The following is an 18,291-nucleotide window of genomic DNA, read 5'->3' on the forward strand; positions in this document are numbered from 1 at the left end:
CATCCTGCTTCATTTTTCTCATTGCAAAGATATTAAACCCACTGTATTTCCTTAGCTCTCTAACCAACACCATATGCCCATCACTCACTCCATTTTTTCAAGAATTATTTATTGAACATCTGTGCTGGGCATTCGAAATACAGTTTTGAACAAGATAGGCTGTATCCCTGCCTTTCACAGAGTTCTCCTGTCTCTGGAGGAGAAAATCAAATACCACAGTTCACAGTGTGACATGACCAAGAACTACTCAGGTGTCAGAAAATAGGGGTATCTTTTTTTGGGGGGTAGGCTGAGGAGGATCTGCCATGGGCTAATATCTGTTGCCAATCCTCCTCTTTTTGCTTGAGGAAGATTCACCCTGAGCTAACATTTGTGCCAGTCTTCCTCTATGTGGGTCACTTTCCTCCCTCATGTGGGTGGCCACCACAGCATGGCTGCTGACAAGTGGTGTAGGTCCACACCTGGGAACTGAGCCTGTGAACCCGGGCCGCCAAAGTGGAGCATGTGAACTTAACCACTAGGCCATGGGGCCAGCCCTAGGGGCAGCTCAACCTAGTTTGTAAGGTCATTGAAGAGCTGATTTTTAAGTTGAGATCCAAAGCATGAGTAGGAGTTAGCTTGGTAGGGGCTGTAATCCAGGCAGAAAGAGCACCTTGGGATGACTAAATGGAGAGAAAGAGCCCTGAGGAACTGAAAAACATTCACGTTGGCTGAATTGTTGAATTTGAGGAGAAGGTGAAGGGAGAGGTGAGGCTGACAAAGGGCATGTGATGCAATGCTTTGTAGCCTGTATCCAGTTTCAATTTGCTAGTAAAATATCAGTGACTTAATATACAACTTTATTTCCTCATATAGAAGTCCAGAGTACAGGGCTATATGGCTGCTCCATAGTTACTGGGCACCAGGGTTCTTTTTGGCTCCTTTGGTCAGCCATCCCAGGCAGGTGGCTCGAATTCTTGTTGATATCTTACGTCTAAGATGGCTGTTGAAGCCCCAGCCATCATGTCCTTGAAACTGGCAGAAAGCAGGAGGTGAAATTGGGGATGGGCAAAAAAGGCACAGCCAGCTGTCTATTCCCACTTTAAGAGGCATTTTGAGAAGTGTCAACCAGGAGCATCTGCTTTCATCTGTTGGCCAGAACTTGCTAATATGAGAAATGTTTCATTCATAGATGTTTTACAGACATAGGGACACAGCATTATCTGGAAGAAAGGAAATTCTGGCCTGTGGAAAGACAATAACCCTTTCAAGTCACTGAATGACCAATGCATCTGATTCCTCTACTACCTTTCAAACCTCTCAGAAGCACCCTGGCTGCTGGGCAGGCTGGGATAGTCCTTCAGCAGGGCACACTGCTGTCTTGATAAAATCAGGGTTATGTTACTAAGGAACAAGAGGATAGTGTTTTTTGGGTAGGTAACTAGCAGTTTATGTGTTAGAGGCCACACTAATGAATTTGAACTTTATTCGGAGTAATGAAGGATTTTAAGTGGTTGAATTTGCTTCTTAAAAAGATAATTCTGGCTGCAGCATAGAGAATATACCAGAGGAGGACAAGCTCAAGACAGACATACAATGCAATAGTCCATGCTGGAGGTAACTGGCCCAGAAGAGAGTGGTGATGATTAGCTTAATTGGGTTGAGACAGGGTATAAACCAGTAAATGACATTCACTCAATAAATATTAAATGTCTTTGGGGACCGGCCTGGTGGTGCAGCGGTTGGGTGTGCGCGTTCTGCTTCTGGCAGCCCAGGGTTCGCCGGTTCAGATCCCAGGTGCGGACGTGGCACCACTTGGCAAGCCATGCTGTGGTAGGCATCCCACATATAAAGTAGAGGAAGATGGGCATGGATGTTAGCTCAGGGCCAGCCTTCCTCAGCAAAAAGAGGAGGATTGGCAGCAGTTAGCTCAGGGCTAATATTCCTCAAAAAAAAAAATTAAATGTCGGTGTTTAATGTGTAAGACACTGAGCATGGCCTTGGGAAAGTAGTGGCAAAAAAAGACATACTGAGGGCGGGCACAAAGGGTGAAAGGACACACCTGTAAGATGACTGCCAAATAATAATGTACAACTGAAATTTCACGATGTTGTAAACTATCATAACCTCAAAAAAAAAAAAAAGACATACTGGTCTTCAGAGTTTAGAGTCTGGTGGGGGCCCGAATGTAAAATTGCAACTATGACTAATGCTAAGAAGGAGTTACTAGCCTATTCAGAGAGGCCAGAGGTGTTTCTTTTGAGGAAGTGCCATTTGAGCTGAGACCTAAGGATAAGTAGGAGTAAACTAGGAGAAGAATGGCTGGAGGGGCTCCTTGTAGCGAACCGATTAGAAGGGCCCAGAGTGGTTGCCTGGAAACTAGGAGATGATTGCAGCCATCTAGTCAGAAGGGAATGTGGACTAGGGTTGTGATAGGAGAGGCAGAAAAGTGGAAGGAATGAAGAGAGATTTAGGAGGCAAATTCCAAAAGATTTGATTCGATGGTGTGAGAAAGGCAGGGGTCAGATGGCACCATTGTTTCTGCCTTGGGCAACAGGGTTATTTGGAGGGTTCTTCACCCAGATAGGGAGTTTAGGAGACAACCAGGTTTGGGAAGAAGGTCATAAGTTTGGTTTTGGACATATTGAGTTTGAGGTGCTTTTTTTTTTTTTTAAGATTTAATTTTTCCTCCTTCTCCCTAAAGCCTCCCAGTACCTAGTTGTATATATTTTAGTTATGGGTCCTTCTAGTTGTGGTACGTGGGATGCTGCCTCAGCATGGCCTGATGAGTGGTGCTAGGTCCGCACCCAGGATTTGAACCTGCAAAATCCTGGGCTGCCAAAGCAGAGCACGTGAACTTAACCACTCGGCCACGGGGCCAGCCTGTTGAGGTGCTTTTGAGACATCCAAGAGAACATGTTAAATAGGCACTTGGACCCATGAGTGTGAGATTTAGGTGAGAGGATTGGGCTGGAAAAATAAATAAATGAGTTTTCCGTGTATAGGGGGTAATGAGCTTGCCCAGAAGAGAACGTGGAGTGAAAGGAGGAGTTATAGGACGTAGCCTTAAGGAACACCAAGTCATTTCTCACATTACATCAAACACCACCCACGTGGGATCAACGACTTCAGCTTAAACCCCAAAGCTCTTTGTGCCACCGGGGCTGAGTGACAGGGCTGCAGTTTTCCCATAGTCCCATCCCACTTTCACCCCGCGGGAGGCCATTGTAAGCGACAGTTCTTAAATGCTTTTCCTAGCGCTAGTGAGAAACTTGTGGGAGTTTTGTGCTCCTTTTGTCTAAAAGCCTCTGTGTCCAAGTTGAGATCATCTGCTAAGCTGGGCCGCTGCCCAGGCTCATGTTAAATTTTGTGGTTTTCCTGGGTTGCTTATGACTTTGCTGCACACGGAAGACATGGTCTCTGTTCTCTTGTTCTCCCTTTCTTTGGAGTAGCAAGGCTTAACCTCCTGTCTGACTGTGGCTGAGCCTTCTCCTTGCCTCTGCTATGCAGGGCTTCTCAGCTCCTGGGATCACCCACTTCCTTCCAGGTAAATGATGGGAAGCTAGACTAGCTTGGTTGCTGTCATCAGGTCAACAAATCTCTTAGTACCCCAGGCATGTGATGCTAAAATCTGTGGGGTTTGGGGCAGGAAGCCTGCCTGGGGAGAGTGATGTACAGCCCCCTGGAGAAGTGGAATTGTCTGTGAGCCTATGGGGAGCCTTCAGTTCTGCTGCTATGAGCCCTTGCCCTGCCTGGAAAAATCTAGGGTCAGCTGAGACCCCAGGACCACTTCCTAGCTGGACAATGACCTCTTCTTCTGCCAAACCACAGGGGCTTGGCTGGCCTTCAGAGCCAGCAGCTCCAGCTGACTATTTTTTGAGGCCACACAGTGCCCTTGGAGATGCAAGGATGATTTGGAGTCAACTCCGAGGCAAGCGGCCCAGCTTTCAGTCTCTAAGCCACAGTGTGGCTTCTTCTGTCTCATAGACTTGTCGTAGACTCTGGAGAGGAGTGAAGAAGACAAACTCCTCCTGTGGAATCCTGTGCTGGAAGGACTCCTGTGGAAGAAATAGGAGAGACCACAAGTTGGAGGAAGATTCCCCAGAAGGCTCACACTGTAGCAGTCCCCAGGATGCACAGAACATGATCCTGTGAACAGGATGGTGGTGTGGGGACAACATGGAACTGTGCTATGATGTTGTCTTGTTCATTTGTTTATTCAGACATTACTGAGCACCTACTATGTGCTAGCCTCCTTGCTTAGGCAACAGAAATGCTAAAGTGACCACGAGCTCTTCCAGGAGCAGAATGGCCACAGATAATGGAAATATAATGTGGGCTGTAGCAGGAGTACACACCAGAGAGGAGAAGGTAAGTCTTCTCTGGAGGTTGCTGGGTCTTGAATGATGGGGACAGGCAATTTCAAAAGGAAACAAAGCAGGGGCCAGCCCAGTGGTGTAGTGGTTAAGTTTGCATGCTCCACCTTGGTGGCCGTGGGTTTGGAACCCTGGGTGTGGACCTACACACCACTCATCAAGCCACGCTGTGGCGGCATCCCACATACAAAATAGAGGAAGATTGGCACAGATGTTAGCTTAGGAACAATCGTCCTCAAGCAATAAGAGAAAGATTGGCAACAGATGTTAGCTCAGGGTCAATCTTCCTCACCAAAAGAACGGAAACAAAGCATAGAAATACAAAATAATCATAATGATGGCAACTATATTTTTTTTAGGTTGATAGTGTGGACTCTAGTCCTGGCTCCATCACTCACTAATCTTAGGCAGTTATCTCAGTTTCTCATCTGTAAAATGGAGATAACAGTACCTACCTCAAAGAGTTGTTGGAGTAAATGGTAGTAAATGTTACTACTCACTTATTGCATTCCAGACCCTACCTGTACACAATTTCTAAACCTTATGACGACCCTGAAAGTAGGTTTATCCATTTTACAGAGGAGGAAAAGTGATACTAGGGTTGCTCATGCTCATATGGATCAAAGGCTGCCATGGGGTTTCAACCCATATCTGACATCTAAACTCATGGCCTTCCTTCCGTCCATGTCTAGTGGGATAGAAATGCTGGATGTAAGTAGAATGAGGTCACAATGAGAGAAAGACATTTTCTTTTCCTTCCTCCCCAAAGCCCCAGTGCATGGCTGCATATCCCAGGTGTAAGGAAAGACATTTTTTGACACTTCCTTTCTGGCTGGTTATGATATATCTTGGCAGATCTCCCTGACAGCAAATTTGCCTTTTCATAGGAGTATGGTTGTGGTTTTACCAAGCGACTGTGGGCAAAATCCTTCATGAATGTGTTCTCCATAGAGCTGCTGGAAAAACCAAAGCTGGAATTTAACACTGGAACTCCTGCAACTCAAAAATTAAAAGGCAAACAGGCCAGTAAAAAAGAAGGAGGGTGCAAACAAGATTTTAACAGGCCCTTCACAAAAGAAAATGTGCGAATGGCCAATAAGCACATGAAAAGATGCTCAGCATCATTAGGTACGAGGGAAATGCAAATTGAAAGCACAATGAAATACTGCTACATACACACCCACTTGGCCTAAACTAAAAAGTCCAAAAAATTAAAAAGAAATGTTGACCAGGATGTGGAGCAACCAGAACTCCCATACATTGTAGGTGCAAGTATAACATGATGCATTTTGGAGACAAGTCTGGCAGTTTCTTATAAAATTAAACATACACCCATTCTTTGACCACTGGTAAATATTTACTCAAGGGCAATGATAAACATGTGTCTACAAAGTAACTTGTACAGCAGCCTAGTTCATGATAACTAAAAACTTGAAAGAGGGGCTGTCCTGGTGGCACAGCGGTTAAGTGCACACGTTCTGCTTCAGCAGCCCGGGGTTCACTGGTTCGAATCCCAGGTGCAGACACGGCACCGCTCGGCACACCATGCTGTGGTAGGCATCCCACATATAAAGTAGAGGAGGATGGGCATGGATGTTAGCTCAGGGCCAGTCTTCCTCAGCAAAAAGAGGAGGTTTAGCAGTAGTTAGCTTAGGGCTAATCTTCCTCAAAACAAAAACAAAAAAACTTAAAAGAGCTCAGAGCTCAGGTGTCCATCAACAGGAAAATGGTTTATGGTATATTCATACACTGTAATACTACACAGCAACAAAAAGAAACAAACTGCTGATAATGCAAGAACATGGATGATTCTCAAAAACATTGTTCTGGTGAAAGAAGCCTTACACAAAAAAGCATACATACGACATGACGATCTCATTTATGTGAAGCTCTACAACAGATTAGCCTATTTTGTGGAGAAAAATCAGAACAGTGGTTGCCTCTGGAAGGGAGTGGAGGGGACAGGAATTGACTGGGAAGGGGCATTCGCTAATTTCCGGGGGTTTTAGGAATGTTCTCTATCTTGACAGGAGTTTGGGCTACACAGGGTTATGTCTTTGTCAGACTCAATGAATGTGTACTTCAGATTTTTGCATTTCTCTGTATGTAAATTTTACACCAAAAGAAAAATGTAAACAAATATTGAACTCTAGTTAATGATATGCATGCTTAAATATTTAGGAGGAAGTGTACTTATGTCTGCAATTTACTTTGAAATGCATTAAAACATAAGATGAATTGAGGGATTTATAGACTATATGTGATAAAGCAAGTATAGTAAAATGTTAACGGTGGAATCTAGGTGATGGGGAAATAGGTATTCCTTGTAACCCGTGTTCATTCTTTCCACTTTACTGTATGTTTGAAATTTTTCATAATAAAAAGGCCAGCTAGGTGTTTTGCAGGAAAGCTCTGCCACTAGAGAGCTGGCTAGGCTTAGGACCGAGCAAATGGAGACACTGGAAGCTGAGGAAGGCATGAGCCCTGCCGTGTGACTTTGCAAAAGTAATTAAGCTTTTTCAGTCTGTTTCCTCAACTATCTCATGGCACAGCGGCAGTGGCGGCGCTCGGTATTATTAAGCCCTTTCTTGTGGGTGGGAATACCGCAAAGCACGGGGTCCTCAACGCAGCCACGCCACACGCCCACTGCCCTTCACGCCCTCTCAGCGCCCCCTTAGATCTACCAGCCCTTAGAGGCCTATCCAGGCCGTCGCTCTGGCAACTGCACCCGGTTTCCGGGATGGCACCGGAAGTCGCTTCTCATACGCTCTTCCCATTGGAGGCCGGCCTCTCGTGGAGGCGGGCGCTGTTGGCAGGCGGAAGCAGCCGCAGGCATGGCGGCGGCCGTGCGGCTGGCACTGATTGTGCTGCTGCTCCTGGGGCCAGGCGGCTGGGGCCATGCAGAGCCCTCACGCGACAGCCTGCGGGAGGAGCTGGTCATCACCCCGCTGCCTTCTGGGGACGTAGCCGCCACGTTCCAGTTCCGCACGCGCTGGGATTTGGAGCTGCAGCGGGAAGAAGGTGAGAAGGCGAGACTGGAGAAAGATATCCTGAGGCACGTGCTGGGAGTGGGATAGAGGCAGGTCTTGGGGGCGGGGCCTCGGGGCCCTGGGTGGGGTTCTGGCCCCTGGGCGTGGGGCCTGACAGAGTAGGTCCTTAGAGGAAGGATGGGACAGTTATTGAAGAACCCCACTGTACCGGTGCTGAAGCTAAGGCCCGGAGAGGGACGGTGACTCCTCCTGACTCCTCGTTCCGTGCTCTTTTCGTAGTTCCAGGCTGCCACTCTGAGCCTTTAATTAGGGCTCTCTGTCGATAATACTAATGATGATGATCTTGGCGGTTACCATTTCTCCTGGGTGCTGGGCACAGTGCTCAGTTCGTGAACGATTACTGGGAAGAAATTGGAGATGTAGACAGGGAAAGGTACTTGCCCAAGATCACATCGCTAGTAAGTGACACAGTGTGGTCTGGAATTTAGATCTCTGACCCCAGAACCTGGGGTGTACTTCTTCTTTGGGGTGCGTGAGAACCCTCCCTCCAGGACCATCACTCACCTACTCCCCCTTCTCCAGTGTCTCATTATAGGCTCTTCCCCAAAGCCCTGGGGCAGTTGATCTCCAAGTATTCTCTGCAGGAGCTGCACCTGTCATTCACTCAAGGCTTCTGGAGGACTCGATACTGGGGACCACCCTTCCTGCAGGCCCCATCAGGTGCAGAGCTCTGGGTCTGGTTCCAAGACACCGTCACTGAGTGAGTGCCCACTTTGAAGGCTGTTGGAGGCCATGGAGGGAATGAGGTAGGGGCCGGTGTTGTCATCCTGTCACTCCCCTTGAGGGCAGCAGTTCCAGCAGGCAGCAATTCCATGGTGGTAAAGCTGGCGTTGAGGAAATGATATTTCCACTAGGTGGTGTTCTTTACTTTGCTGAATATGCTTCTTTCCCCTAATACTTCCACACTTAAGGTAGCACATGCGTACCTCTACAGAGATGGGTAACAAATAATCGAAGCTTACTTGGATGTAAGGCAGTAGAAAACTGTGGCAAACCGGTTAACCTTTTGAAAGATGTTCATTCACATAATAATAATAGTAATAAAGAATACCATCAGAGCCAAACAAAATATCTGTGGGCTAGAATTGGCCCACAAGTTGCCAGATCTCCATATTAGAGGAATTGGTTTTTAGAGGAGAGAGGAGGGTCTAGCTACTGCTGTTGTACCACAATATCCTCTTAATTCCACTCTGAGAAATCAATAGCACAAGTATGATAAATAAAATTTTAGGGACAGTAATAGGGAGTGGTGGGGACTGTGGCACGTTAGAGAGCTTGAAAGGACAGCTGCCACTCAGCTCCTATGGATTATTACCATGTGGGAATAGAGGCCAGCTGTTGTCACAAACTCATTTTTCAAGAGATGCTAGAAATCTGGATTTTAATGTGAAAATTGGCAAATTTAAACATCAGCAAATAATTTAAAAATTTAAGACATGCTGTGTTGGTCACTGTTGTGTACACCAAATGAAAACATGGTTATGGGTTGGGTGGAGCTTTTAGTTTTCAAGTCTGCAATCTTTATTTGAGGCTTGAGGATTGGAATAATTGAAAAGCTCTGAACAGAGGAGTATCAAAAAACCCCAGAACAGCACTAAGGTGATATCAAATGAGGAGCAAGTAGTGACCCCAAACTTGCCAAGGCTTTCTCTCTTGCCTGAACTCTGGCTCCTGGCCGCTTTCCCATCTGCTCTACTGTCGCTGTCTTCTCTCACCTTATAATTATCTATAATATGGAGCGGATGTTTAGAATTCTGGTTTCATGCTTTCTATTATTAATGTAGACAACAAATCTGTTTTGATATTTTTTTAAGAAAAAAATACCTAATTTAATTTGATGTTTTTTGAGGTTCTAGAATGGTTGTTTTTCCCTGTTCAGTGAGCCTTTGTAATGTAAGAGCTTCTATTCCGGGGGCAGAACCAGGAATGCCCTGGAGTTACCTTCATGCCCAGAGTATTCACAGGGAAGTATGTAGTTTTGCCCAGCAGAGCACACCTCAGCATGGCTCGGTGAGCTGGTCTCAGCCTCTGAGGTGGGGGGCACTTTACATAGTGTTGTGGGATGTATGTAGATGACTCAGACTTGCTCCCTGTCCTCAGGTTGCTCACAGCTTAGGTGAGGAGAAAAGATGCTTAGGACAGCATCCTGCTGCCTCTTAGCCATTTCCCAGGAGGAACCTCGTGAGCGGCTCGGGTGGTCAGAACCGCAGCAGCACAGGAGGAGGCTGTGGTCGAGCGGGGCAGGAACGCTCCCTGGAGGAGGGCTCTCCCTTGCAGGTGGGCGGAGAGGAGGGAGTAGGGCATTCCCAGGCAGGAGGAGGAGTCACCTGAGCAGAGACCTGTGGGGAGGTAGGGATGTCCAGAGGACAGTGAGGAAGAAGGGGCTGAGTGGGTGAGGCCCAGGAAGTAGGCTGAGTGGGGCAGCAATGCTATTGCAGCTCCATCAGCTGGCCAGACCCATGGTTTGGCAGCAATTGCAGGCTTTGAGGGAGGGAGCAGAGGCAGCCCCGGGACAGTGAGTGGGTTTGTGTCTCCATCCAGTGTGGATAAATCTTGGAAGGAGCTCAGTAACGTCCTCTCAGGGATCTTCTGTGCCTCTCTCAACTTCATCGACTCCACCAACACGGTCATTCCCACTGCCTCCTTCAAACCCCTGGGGCTGGCCAATGGTGAGATAGCCCCGCAGCCCTTTCCTTCTTCCTGTTACCTCTTGCCCAAACCTTTACCTCCTTTCCCCTCAGCTTTCTCCTTCCTCAGCTGGGCCACCTTATAAATCCCCTGGGTATGCAGGCCCCAGAAGAAGGCTTCCCGAGACTGTGCTGTCTCTGTGTTGCCTTCTCCCAAGGGGAGGAAGGGGTTTCACCCCCAGTTGGGATGGTTAGAGTGGTGGTGTTAGAGAGTTGTATGGGGAGGAGGAGAGGTCACTCCATCTCTAAGGTGTGGGTCCTGAGGAATGGGTCCAAGACTCCCCCAGATGGACTTCTGTCTCCTTCAGGCACTGATCACTATTTCCTGCGCTATGCCGTGCTGCCGCGGGAGGTTGTCTGCACTGAGAACCTTACCCCATGGAAGAAGCTCTTGCCCTGTAGTTCCAAGGTGAGGCCAGAGTGGTCTCAATGGGGTGGGAGCCCCAGGGAGTGGACAGAGTTGGCATATCGCCCTTCACTGCCTGACAGGCAGGCTGTGTTTACAGATAGCCTCAGCCCTCTGCCCCACAGTGCAGGGCTCTGACCTTTCATCCCTTCTCGCGTCCTCCAGGCAGGCCTCTCTGTGCTGCTGAAGGCTGATCGCTTGTTCCACACTAGCTACCACTCCCAGGCAGTGCATATCCGCCCTGTTTGCAGAGTAAGTCATGGGGAATGGGGATGGATGCCACCCAGGGGCCCTGAGGAGGTACAGGTGAAGCATGCAGCTCAGTGCCTGCCGAGGGCTGAGCCAGTAGGAAGTGGTAGATGTGATGATGACTTTTTGGGCACTGGCCACGTATGAAGGAAACTTGAGTGTTTGCCTGGCAAGCATTCAATAAATCTTTGTCATGGACCATAGTGGTTAAGAAGAATAGCTGTGCGGGTGCACCTGCTAGCTTTGTCACTCGCCAGCTGGCATGACCTTGAGCACATTATTTTATTTCCCTGAGCCTGGTTTCCTCATCTGTCGAATGAGAATAACCGTAGTAGTAGTTGCTGCGGTTGTTGGCGATAGTTCATCCGACTGATGCCCATAAAGCTGTGGCACAGGGTCGAGTGCTCAGTAGTGAATGGTAGCAAAGTGATGGATGGAAAGATGCATAATAGACAAGAGATTGAGTCCAGGTAGGAGTCAGATGCTGCATGGTTGGGGGAGTGATATGTCCTTACTGCTGCCATCTGGCCCTTGTGGTAGAATGCACGCTGTACCAGCATCTCCTGGGAGCTGAGGCAGACCCTTTCCGTTGTGTTTGATGCCTTCGTCACGGGGCAAGGGAAGAAAGGTAAGCTACCTTGGCAGCTCATCTCTACCTCCCCATCGCCAGCCCTGCGTTCTCTTTGTGGACCAGGCCTGGCCCCAGCCCCTGCTCATTCCCGCTCTCTGCTTCTCAGACTGGTCCCTCTTCCGGATGTTCTCCCGGACCCTCACAGAGCCCTGCCCCCTGGCTGCAGAGAGCCGAGTCTATGTGGACATCACCAGCTCTAAGCAGGTACCAAGATCTCCAGCCATACACAGTCTCTCTCCCCAAGGCCAGCCTGCCCCTCTGCTCACTTCTCAGACCTGCCCTTGTATCACCAGGACAATGAGACGTTGGAGGTGAACCCGCCCCCTCTCACCACATACCAGGATGTCATCCTGGGCACCCAGAAGACCTATGCTGTCTACGATTTACTTGACACGGCCGTGATCAACAACTCCCGCAACCTTAACCTCCAGCTCAAGTGGAAGAGACCCCCAGAGAATGGTGCGGGGTGGGGGATGGGCTGCCAGGGGCATAACAGGCTACAGAGTTTCATCTCTTGGGGAAGACTCCCATTCCTCCCTCTTCACTACAAGATAAGAGGCTTGTGGTTAGACCCAGATCTGTGCAGTCAGATGACCTGGTTCCAACTCCACTTTTTCTAAGCTCTATGACCTGGCGCAGGTTCCTAACCTTACTGCCTCATCTGGAAGATGTGGACAGTAATACCTAGCAGATTGGATGAGATAATTAATGTAAAACACGGAGGTTTTCGTGCATTAATCAACAAATATTTTTTGCAGAAGATACCCTGCATTCAAGAAACGTACTATCTACTAGTTGAGGCAGGCATCCAGTTAATTAATTGCAGTTGTGTTTAGTGTTAGCAAGGAAAAGTGCAGAATGCCATGAGAGCACCTGGTTTGGGTTGGGAGGGGCACAGAGCTCAGGACAGATGAATATTTAGTAAATAATAGTAATTCACTTATCATTAGTGTGGGCTGAGGAAGACAGAGGTGATTCCAGAATGCAGGTTTCCCACTTCTGATGGCAAAGCTTTTCCCCCTTCCCCTCCTGGCTCTGAGGCTCTGAATGTGGCCTGGGATGTGGGGGTGGGGAGTGACCTTTCCTTTGGGAGCTCTAGCTGTTGACTTTTCTCTATGCAGAGGCCCCACCAGTGCCCTTCCTGCACGCCCAGCGGTACGTGAGCGGCTATGGGCTGCAGAGTGGGGAGCTGAGCACCCTGCTGTACAACACCCACCCCTACCGGGCCTTCCCCGTGCTGCTGCTGGACACGGTGCCCTGGTACCTGCGGCTGTATGTGCACACCCTCACCATCACCTCCAAGGGCAAGGAGAACAAGCCAAGTGAGAGCTGAGCCCAAACCACGTCCCCCTCCCCACCCCGGCTCACTCTCCCTCCAGGTCTCCAAACCCTCATTTCTCAGGGTAATTCCTGGGGTACCTCGAAAAAATTACACAGGCATAACGTGTTAGGAAGGAATAGTTTGGGAAATGGCAAGGGTAGCCTCACCATGCTAGATCTGGAAGTAATTTATAAGGCAAAAATAATGAAAACCCATAGGCCTGGTGATTCTTTTTTTTTCTTGAGGAAGATTAGCCCTGAGCTAACTACTGCCAGTCTTCCTCTTTTTTGCTGAGGAAGCCTGGCCCTGAGCTAACATCCATGCCCATCTTCCTCTACTTTATATATGGGACGCCTACCACAGCATGGAGTGCCAAGCGGTGCCATGTCTGCACCCGGGATCTGAACTGGCGAACCCTGGGCCACCAAGAAGTGGAAAGTGCGAGCTTAACCACTGCGCCACCAGGCCGGCCCCAAGCCTGGTGCTTCTTAATGGGACTTTATGCAAGCAGTAGTTTTCTTGTCTTTTTCAGTTGTTTTCTCCTTCTTCCTGGCACCCTGGGCGCCTCTTGTTTTGTGATGATTCATAGACTCTTTCAGGTAGAGAGAGGGTTAGCAGGAACAGCAGAGGACTAGAAACAAAGAAGATAGCAGGGCTGGAGTAGATGGGTTTGCTTCCTTGGGAGGGGTCAAGAGGTATAGTTTTAAAATTGTCTTTTTATTTTCTATTATTTTTCTACAGAGGAGTTATATTTGCTGAGTGCTTTCTGTGAGGTGCAGGCGTAACACTGAAGCACATGTGTTTCTCTGGAGTGGGGGAGACTGATAGCACAGAAACAGATTTCTAGGAAGAGGTGGTAGCACATGCCAAAGGGCCAGACTTCAAACCTTCCTTAAACACCTCTATTGTTTCCAGTATTTTCAAGCCTGTGGTTAATACTTATTTTCAGTACCACTGTTTGTACCACCTTCAAAATCTCTGCTTCAGCCACCATGCTACCTATGTGTTTGTAGGTTTTCCTAGGTTTTTTTACCTTTTGCTCTGGAAAATTTCAAACACATACCCAAATGGAATAATATCATAAACTCCCTCGTACCCATCCCCTAGTTTCGACAGTCTCCAGCTCCCTATCGTTTTTGTCTCATCTCTCCCTTTATCTTTTTGGTTTGTTTTCTGCTGGAGTGTCATAAATCCTAGATGTCCTATCAGTTCATCTTTAAATACGTCGGTTTATATCTCTCACAGTTAAAGGACAGTGCAGCCTATCATTAGCATTCCTTTTTCCTCCAGCAGTCTTAACAAGAACTTTTTGTGATTGGTTTGTTTGAATTGGGATCTAAACAAAGTCCTCACATTGCATTTGCTTGATATGCTCTTAAGTTTCTCTCTCTCCTTTTTCAGTTAATAGGCTTTATTTTTTAGAGCAGTTTTAGGTTTGCAGGGAAACTGAGCAGAAAGTATAGTGTTCTTAGAGACGCCCCAGATCCACGCTTTCCCTGTTATTAACGTCTTGCGTTGGTGTGGTCCTCTTAAGTCTCTCTTAAGCTGTAACAGTTCCCATTCTTGTTTTAATCTATCCAGTGGAGAAACTGGGGTCTTATTTGTTGTATAGAATGTTCTGCATTCTGGATTTGTCCTTATGCCCATGTTTAACATCTTCCTCCATCCCCTGCGTTTCTTGTGTATTGCTGGTTAGATTTAGGGACTTGATTAGATTCAGGTCCCATATTTTTGGCCAGAAAACTTGCCAGGTGGTTCTGTGAACTCTCTGCTGTGTTACTTCAGGCCTCTGAGGTCTGATGCCCCAGTTTTAGTGATGTGAAGATTGATGAGATTGAGCACCTGCTGGGACAGCTGCCCTGGAAACATCTTTTCCGACATCCTGCTCCCTTCCCTGAACCTGCCTGCCTTGTGTGATCCAGAGCCCTCCTTCTGGGTGCCTAGATCCAGGCCCCAAGGCCTCAGTAGGTTGGAACAAGAGGTGCAGGTAGTCTGACCCCAGGAAGGAGGTATGGGTGACCCTTGCCTGTCTCTAGGTTACATCCACTACCAGCCTGCCCAGGACCGGCTGCAGCCTCACCTTCTGGAGATGCTGATTCAGCTGCCAGCCAACTCAGTCACCAAGGTCTCCATCCAGTTTGAGCGGGCACTGCTCAAGTGGACCGAGTACACCCCGGACCCCAACCATGGCTTCTATGTCAGGTAGGCTCCACCCCCACATACTGCTCCCCACCCTCCTGACTCATCCTCTCTGCCACTTTCCCCTGGTTGGGGAGCCAGTGAGCAACACAGTTCCCGGAATATCTGCTTCTCTGCAGCCCATCTGTCCTCAGCGCCCTCGTGCCCAGCATCGTAGCATCCAAACCCGTGGACTGGGAAGAGAGCCCCCTCTTCAACACCCTGTAAGTGTGACCTCAGCTGTGTGCTTCGGGGTGGGCATTAACACAGATGACCAGGTTTCTGCAGGGTAGGTTGGGGCTGCCTCTTCCAAAGTAATGTGCAGATTTAACTCGATCCTAATAAAAATCCTAGTGGTCTATAATATTTGTACTTTATAAAATGGTTTGAAAGTGCTTCTAGAAGAATAAATACGTGAGAAGAGCAGTACTTATAACCTACATTTACACACTGATTCTCTTAACAAATATTTAACTGAGCACTTAACCAATGCCAGCACTTCTGAGAGCACCGGCTGTACAACAGTAAGCGGAACGGACTTGTCCCTGCCCTGCTAATGCTTCTGGTCTGGAGGGGAGGCTCTGTTCTAGAGAGCCGTGTACCCAGGGCTGGTGCTGGGGAGTAATCTGCTGGGTTATCCAGGAAGGCTTCTTTGAGGAGATGGCCTTTAGGCTGAGACCAGAAGGCTAAGGAAGAGGCAGCCAAGTGAAAGTAGGGCCCCTTCCTCTCCCTCAGCGTAAGGCAGCTCTCCTTGTGCCAGGTTGTTGTGTTAAGCTTTCATATGAGATGTCTTCTGTTGAAAAGGTTATAAGGCTAAGAAAACTTTGCAGACCCTTACCGTGGCGCATTGGCCCCGTGCAGCCCCAGAGATGGGGAGCAGCGGCAGGTCCGCCTGACCGCTCCTTCCTGCCCCCAGCTTCCCAGGCTCCGACAGCTCCAGCTACTTTGTGCGGCTCTACACGGAGCCGCTGCTGGTGAACCTGCCGACGCCGGACTTCAGCATGCCCTACAATGTCATCTGCCTCACGTGCACGGTGGTGGCCGTGTGCTATGGCTCCTTCTACAACCTCCTCACCCGAACCTTCCACATCGAGGAGCCCAGCAAGGGCGGCTTGGCCAAGCGGCTGGCTAACCTCATCCGGCGCGCCCGTGGCGTCCCCCCACTCTGAGACTCACCCTCTTCACAGCTGGGTGACTGTTTCTCTCTGGGAAGGGATAGTGGCGACCCCAAGGGCTCTTTCTGCCACTTGCTCTCCCCAGAGTCGGCTTTTGAACCAAACTGCCCCTGGACTAGGCCAGGGCCTAGAGCTGCGCTGTCTGTGCAGTAGCCACGAGCCAAATGTGGCATTTGAATTTAAATTAATTTAAGTTAAAAGTCCATTTCCTCAGCTGAACTAGCCACATTGAAAGTGCTCAGTAATGAAAAGTGATTCGGGGCTACTGTGTTGGACAGTGCGGACAATGGTTTCCGTCACTGCAGAAGGTTCTGTTGGACAGCGCGGGCCTAGGTAACAGGGTGTGCTGAAGAATTCCTATCACTGTGTAGTAGCTGGAATTTACTGTTGTGGAATAAAAAGTGGCTGCTTCCTGGGTTCTTTGCCTGCTGTCCTTGAAGGGCTGGGAAGAGCTGGGGACTAGGCCTTGTTTGCTGGGTGCCTGAATAGGACCTCCTGCATCCTCTGCCTGCAAAACACCCGAAACAAACAAACTCCCCTACCTCCTCCCACTCCTGCCAGAGATTCCTTCTCCTCATCTCCGGCTCCCCCCTCCCCCACCCCCACCCACGTCTGACTGTAATTCCCAGAACTCCCTGGGTTTAGAAGTGTTTATGTAGGCATAATCCATGACCATGAACGTGAAGCATGTCCCGCCTTTCAGGGGCCCTGTCACCAAGGGTAAAGCTGGAGAGACAGAAGAGTGAGGAGTGGTGTTCTGACCAGTCTGTGCATCAGATCATTTGGGGCTCTTGTGGAAATACTACAGATTCCTGGGGTCCAGAGCCTATGAATTCAGTTGGTCTGGGTGTAGCCCAGCCTTTGAATGTTTATCAGGGTCCTCAGGAGCTCACGTTGTGGGTGATCCTTAGGCCACCCACAGGCTTTGGAGCCAGGCTCATTGGATTGAAGCCTGCCCCTGCCCACCTCCCCTTCTGGTTATATAACCCTGGGTTCCTGTTAAACTCGTCCTTAGGTAGATGCCTCCCCCTGCCCATCTTCTGTCTCTTCCTCTGGCTCGCTTGGCATCAGCTGTCCAGGTTGATGGCCCCCCCTGTGCCTCTCCCAGTTTGTACATCCATTGGTTTGGCTTAGGATGCCCTGTTCCACCAACCACACACGCTCCACACGTATCAACTGCCTGGTTATTCTTACTTACAAAGCCAGATGAGATGTTTCCTCTAGGAAATCTCCCATGATAGCAGGCTGCTGTAGATGCCCCTCCATCTGCTCCCACAGCTGCCTGGATTTACCTTTACATGCTCCTTAGCACCCTGGCTGTTACTGTCCTTTAACTTCCACTGGACTCTGAGCTTCCTGGAGGCACAGGGGCTGTCTCCCGTCTGGACCTGACCCAGCTCAGGACGTGTAGGTTCTCACTCAGCAGATGTAAATGTGTGAACGGGTATGGGCTGTTCTGGCTTGGGATCTGGGGTGTGGGGTAGGAAGGGGGAGGGCGAGGGGCACTCTAGAAACCCACAAATAGGGATGCAACAGTCTTTAACACAGTGTACTGCTGAGGTTTGTACAGCCAGCAGAGATGGGGCTTTTCGTGTTGCCTCTGCGAACATACAAGTGATGTGTGTATCTCTATGTGCATCGGAAGGGAGGTGGTGAGCTAGTCTAGTCCATGGGCAAAAGCAACTTGGTCAAGATGCGTTTACTTGAGTTTACTTCCAAAGCGGTGAATAAGCAGGGTGTAAGTGAGATAAGGACTCGGGGCGGGTGGGGAGGTATCTGAAGCTGGGTGTTCTTGGCAGCCTTGGTGGAGCTGGATGCCTGCCAAGTCAGAAGAGCATGGAGTTGCGGCCCGGCTGTCCCTGTATACCCCCAGGCAAGTGAGTACCTAGAAACAGCCTCCATTGCCATGTCATAGGTAATCTGTGCGCTGACAACACCCACATATCTCTACTCTAGACCTCCTCCCTGAATTTCAGACTCACTTACCCAACTGCCTACTCGCCATCTCCACTTGATGTCTGAAGGCATCTCAAATTTAATATCTCCAAAACCGAGCTTCCGATATTCTCCACCCCCACCCCAAACATGCACATCCATGGTTGGCTTATCCCTGTTAATGGCGCCTCTCATCCTTCCAGTTGCCCAGGCCAAAAATCTTGGAGTCATCCTTGATTCTTCTCTCTCACACCCGTCAGCAAATCTGTGTGCTCTACCCTCAAAGACAATCCAGAGTCCAACT

General features: G+C 49.0%; 1 protein-coding gene across 1 annotated transcript; it reads left to right on the forward strand.

Annotated features, from left to right (window-relative positions):
- Positions 1-7,160: 7,160 nt before the first annotated feature.
- Positions 7,161-16,468, forward strand: PIGT (phosphatidylinositol glycan anchor biosynthesis class T). The gene is made up of 12 exons (XM_046679682.1): positions 7,161-7,376; positions 7,928-8,105; positions 9,947-10,074; positions 10,401-10,501; positions 10,664-10,750; positions 11,288-11,375; positions 11,485-11,582; positions 11,672-11,837; positions 12,500-12,700; positions 14,736-14,901; positions 15,018-15,101; positions 15,794-16,468. The coding sequence occupies exons 1-12, from the start codon at positions 7,190-7,192 to the stop codon at positions 16,044-16,046; spliced, it is 1,737 nt and encodes a 578-aa protein (XP_046535638.1). The 5' UTR covers positions 7,161-7,189; the 3' UTR covers positions 16,047-16,468.
- The last annotated feature ends 1,823 nt before the right edge of the window (positions 16,469-18,291 follow it).

The sequence above is a fragment of the Equus quagga genome, chromosome 12 (assembly GCF_021613505.1).
Source record: "Equus quagga isolate Etosha38 chromosome 12, UCLA_HA_Equagga_1.0, whole genome shotgun sequence".
Taxonomy (NCBI): domain Eukaryota; kingdom Metazoa; phylum Chordata; class Mammalia; order Perissodactyla; family Equidae; genus Equus; species Equus quagga.

Coding starts and splice junctions, on each gene's coding strand:
- PIGT (XM_046679682.1), top strand. CDS start 7,190: ATGGCGGCGGCCGTGCGGCTGGCACTGATTGTGCTGCTGCTCCTGGGG. Junction 8,106..9,946: donor TTCCAAGACACCGTCACTGA/GTGAGTGCCCAC, acceptor GTCTCCATCCAG/TGTGGATAAATCTTGGAAGG. Junction 11,838..12,499: donor GAAGAGACCCCCAGAGAATG/GTGCGGGGTGGG, acceptor TTCTCTATGCAG/AGGCCCCACCAGTGCCCTTC.